Source organism: Camelina sativa, chromosome 1 (assembly GCF_000633955.1).
Source record: "Camelina sativa cultivar DH55 chromosome 1, Cs, whole genome shotgun sequence".
NCBI classification, from domain to species: domain Eukaryota; kingdom Viridiplantae; phylum Streptophyta; class Magnoliopsida; order Brassicales; family Brassicaceae; genus Camelina; species Camelina sativa.
In genome coordinates this window covers 174565-178406 of record NC_025685.1, presented here as the reverse complement: position 1 = coordinate 178406, position 3842 = coordinate 174565, and the positions used below count along the sequence as shown (strand labels likewise).

At 35.9% G+C, this 3842-nt stretch overlaps 1 protein-coding gene and 1 long non-coding RNA gene across 3 annotated transcripts; both read right to left on the bottom strand.

Annotated features, from left to right (window-relative positions):
• Positions 451 to 1619, bottom strand: LOC104713105. 2 transcript variants are annotated; one of them, XR_755614.2, is made up of 4 exons: positions 1440 to 1619; positions 1237 to 1302; positions 670 to 757; positions 451 to 562 (listed from the first exon to the last, which is right to left on the bottom strand). It is a non-coding gene; the product is annotated as an uncharacterized LOC104713105 (long non-coding RNA). The 2 variants fall into 2 exon arrangements; XR_002037514.1 differs by having other exon boundaries at positions 451 to 757.
• Positions 2075 to 2799, bottom strand: LOC104702940. The gene has a single exon (XM_019244271.1). The coding sequence runs from the start codon at positions 2558 to 2560 to the stop codon at positions 2075 to 2077; it is 486 nt and encodes a 161-aa protein (XP_019099816.1). The 5' UTR covers positions 2561 to 2799.

Genomic DNA, 3842 nt, shown 5'->3' with positions numbered 1-3842 from the left:
TTTTTTTTTTTTTTTTTTTATATATTGAAAAAGCCATACAAAAATGATTCTTTAAGTTGTCATCCGTCCAATGAAGAAAGCACCAACAATAAAATTAACCGATAACTACGTCTCCCATGACTGCCATTAACGTCTGTGTCACTATTATTGTAATGTTCAATGGTCATATAGACTCATAGAGTGATTTGTTTATGAATTCTAATTCCCATAGTTTTCTTTTGTGTCGACGGTTTCAAAATCACTGCGACTTTTTGTATACCCAAAGGTTAACCAACGTTGACACCTTTATTTGCGGATTACTAGATCAATCACTCAATACTGTTAAGAAACCTAAATATAGATTACTTAAAGTCAGGCTAGAAAATCAATCAGTGATAACTATCAAATAACACATTCGATTACAATCTTTGGTTTCGATAGATAGGTTATAGTATCAATTTATAGTTGTGATGATAATAGAATTGGTGTTTATTGAATAGCAAAGCAACAAAAAAGGACAGCGGGTTTAAACCAAAATGGTGGTATATGATTTGCTTTCTCAGACAAAAAGCTTTTCCTCTTCCTAGTCAAAAACAGAAAAATCGAAAAGAGAAAAAATCGTCAAAGAGGGGAGATATATAGCATAAGATGAAACAGCTACATTTGGAGATGATATAACAAATCACTTGCTTTTATCTTCTTATTGTGAAGGGTGAGAAGAGTTGGTTTAGTGATGAGCAGCCTTAGCTTCCGCCTTAATCTGTGAGTTCTTCTTTATCTGCATTTATGAAGAAGTATCATCAATCACTTAGCAAACCACAATCAGGATGAATAAACAATGATGGCATGCTCTTAAGGTAGTAGTAACCTAACCTAGGCTCGATCTGCATAACTATTTTTCTTAGGGTTTGGAAACCGGACATACCATTGCAAACTAATGATGATTTGAAAGGCAACAAAAGAAATACATTGCAGTAATGAGAAAAACTTCTACTAAACATCAAGTAAAGCTATGATCATAAAGTGGAATATGATATTAGAACTCAGGCATAACCACTGTATTCAGATAAGGATCATGTTACTTGCGAGCAGATTACTCCAAGTAAAAGGAGAAAAGTAACAAACTTGTAATTCAGATATCTAATTAGCTTATACTATGCAATGATATAAATAAAATCTACTAATAGCCAAGACAAAAAAATCGGAACTTCAGAGTATAATTGAAGCAACATCACATAAGATTCGATAGAGATGTACCTTCAAAGCCTTGAGCTTCACGTTCCCGTAGATGAGACCCAACCCGAAAGCCGAAGCACGAGCAACCTAATTCGATGATACACAAAACAAAAGACTCGATGACGAACTCTTAAAAACCAAAATTCCTACAAATCAAAATACAGATCGAGAAACTGATCGGAGAGAGAGAGAGAGAGAGAGAGAGAGAGAGAGAGATTGATTACCAGAGCAAGAGTGCTGGTACCGGAGTAAAGTCCTGGAGGTGGCGCCATTGATTGATCAGCAGGTTCTTCGGTCAGAGATTCAATTAAACCCTAAAACCCCCAAATCGATCGAATCTTCTTCCGAAATCTCAGATTCGCGAGGAGTGATTAATATGAAAAGACCTCAGCGGCTCCTTTGTCTCCGTGTCTTCTTCTCAGGGAAAAAATAATATTCACTGGGCTTTATACGGGCCTTTAATTAATAGCTAATAATACTTTAGGCCCATATCCTTCTTACTCCAATTTTTTTTGTAATTTTAATTTTTTATCCTATGCACTTTTAACAAACCCTTTAGGGCATCCACATCAAAAGATTTAACCAAAGTATCTTAAACCATATTTTATTTTAAATTTTGAAAAAAATGAAATTAAGAATTTCTTAAGAAACTTAGATATTTTATGCGTCCATTGAAAGTTGTTAAATTTGAGGTTCTTAAAAAAGTATATATATATTTTTATTGTAAATTATTATGGTATTTTGTTTAAATTCATAAGACTTGTATACTTTTAAAAAACTTAAAAATATTGCATTTAATAAAAATTTAAACAAACATTACATAAAAGCATATTAAAAATAAATTACGAAATGATTAATTTTAATATTGATTTGTGCCAAACTTTTCCCATATATGCTCAACCAAATCCGCTTGCAGTCGGTCATGTATTTTCTTGTCACGAACTTCATTTCGAATGGTTATCGTATCGCCCATCATATTTCTGAGATTTGAAGGGATGTCTGTAGAATACGTGAAATCCACTTCCGAAGTTCGGTTTGATTCTACTTGTGCAAATGTGGCCTCATCATACTGAGTATACCCATCACGTTCATCTTCTACAATCATGTTGTGCAATATGATACATGCTCTCATTATGTTTCCAATTTTTACCTTATCCAACATAAGAGCTGGGTTTTTGACTATGGCAAATCGAGCTTGCAAGACTCCAAAAGCACGTTCGACATCTTTACGTACAGCTTCTTGGTACGTAGCAAATAACGATGCTTTCGGATCTTGTGGCATTGAAATTGATTTGACAAAAGTAGCCCATTTTGGATAAATACCATCGGTGAGATAGTAAGCCATACGATATTGTCGTCCGTTGACAAAGTATTTTACTTTGGGAGCTACACCTTGTAATATGTCATCAAAAACTGGTGAGCGATCGAGAATATTGATATCGTTTAATGTACCTGGAGCTCCAAAAAATGCATGTCATATCCAGAGGTCTTGTGAAGCTACAGCCTCTAAAACAATTGTTGGCTTTCCAGATCCACGTGTATATTGACCTTTCCATGCAGTCGGGCAATTCTTCCACTCCCAATGCATACAATCTATGCTTCCTATCATCCCGGGAAATCCGCGTACCTCTCCAATATCGAGTAGTCGCTGAAGATCTTCTGGTGTGGGCCTGCGTAGATACTCATCTCCAAATAAATGAACTATTCCTTCAACAAACTTTTCCAAACATAACATAGCAGTGCTTTCAGCAAGACGGAGGTATTCGTCAAACGCATCCGCTGCAGAACCATACGCCATCATACGAATTGCTGCTGTACACTTTTGTATTGCAGAGAGACCTAGCCTTCCGTGACCATTTCTTCTTTGTTCAAAGTATGGAACTTCTGTTGAGAGTCGTTCGACAATATGCAATTCGTGACCAAAAAGTACCAAATTTTTTATCAACAGCAACAACTGGATCCTTGCTAGTGTTGAGCCAAGCACCGATGAGGGCCACATCTTCTGTGTGTGACCACTTCCTTCTACGCTCCTTTGATTTCTGTTCACCTACAGGTCCCTCCTCAGCATACGAATGGGTTTCAAGGGTGTGGCTTTCTTGTTGACTACTTAACAGGTCCACAAAACCTAAAGCTTCACTAAATGGGTCCATAGGCAAGTTTCTGGGTTGAGTTTAAAAGAGGATCGAGAATAATGAAGGGTTGATTGTCTGGTTATGTGTGTAAAGGAGAAGAAAGGTATGTGTTTAGGTTCAGCTAAACACTTAATATATAACTAGAAGTGAGGTGTAACCGTGTAAGTGTATTTGGTTTTTAAATATTGATAACAAGCCATCAATGACAACTACCAAGCATTGAGTATAACCTAACACTAGACAATAAGTGTATTACTGTGACAACAACCAACAATGTGTGTTTAAGTGTGACAATACAAGCAAACATGACAAGTTACAAAGCATTGAGTGTTTAAGTGTGACATTTACCAAACTGATCTTGTCAATTTAATGATGCAAATTCATGACGCAAATATCCAAAAGACTAAGAAAGAGAAAGAGACATCAATGAACAATAACAGTGTCAATCAAACTGATTTGTTACCAAATAGGCTCACTAATGCAACCAAACCATCA

Bases quoted from the DNA above. Each gene is read 5' to 3' on its own strand.
- LOC104702940 (XM_019244271.1), bottom strand. From the start codon at position 2,560: ATGGCTTACTATCTCACCGATGGTATTTATCCAAAATGGGCTACTTTT.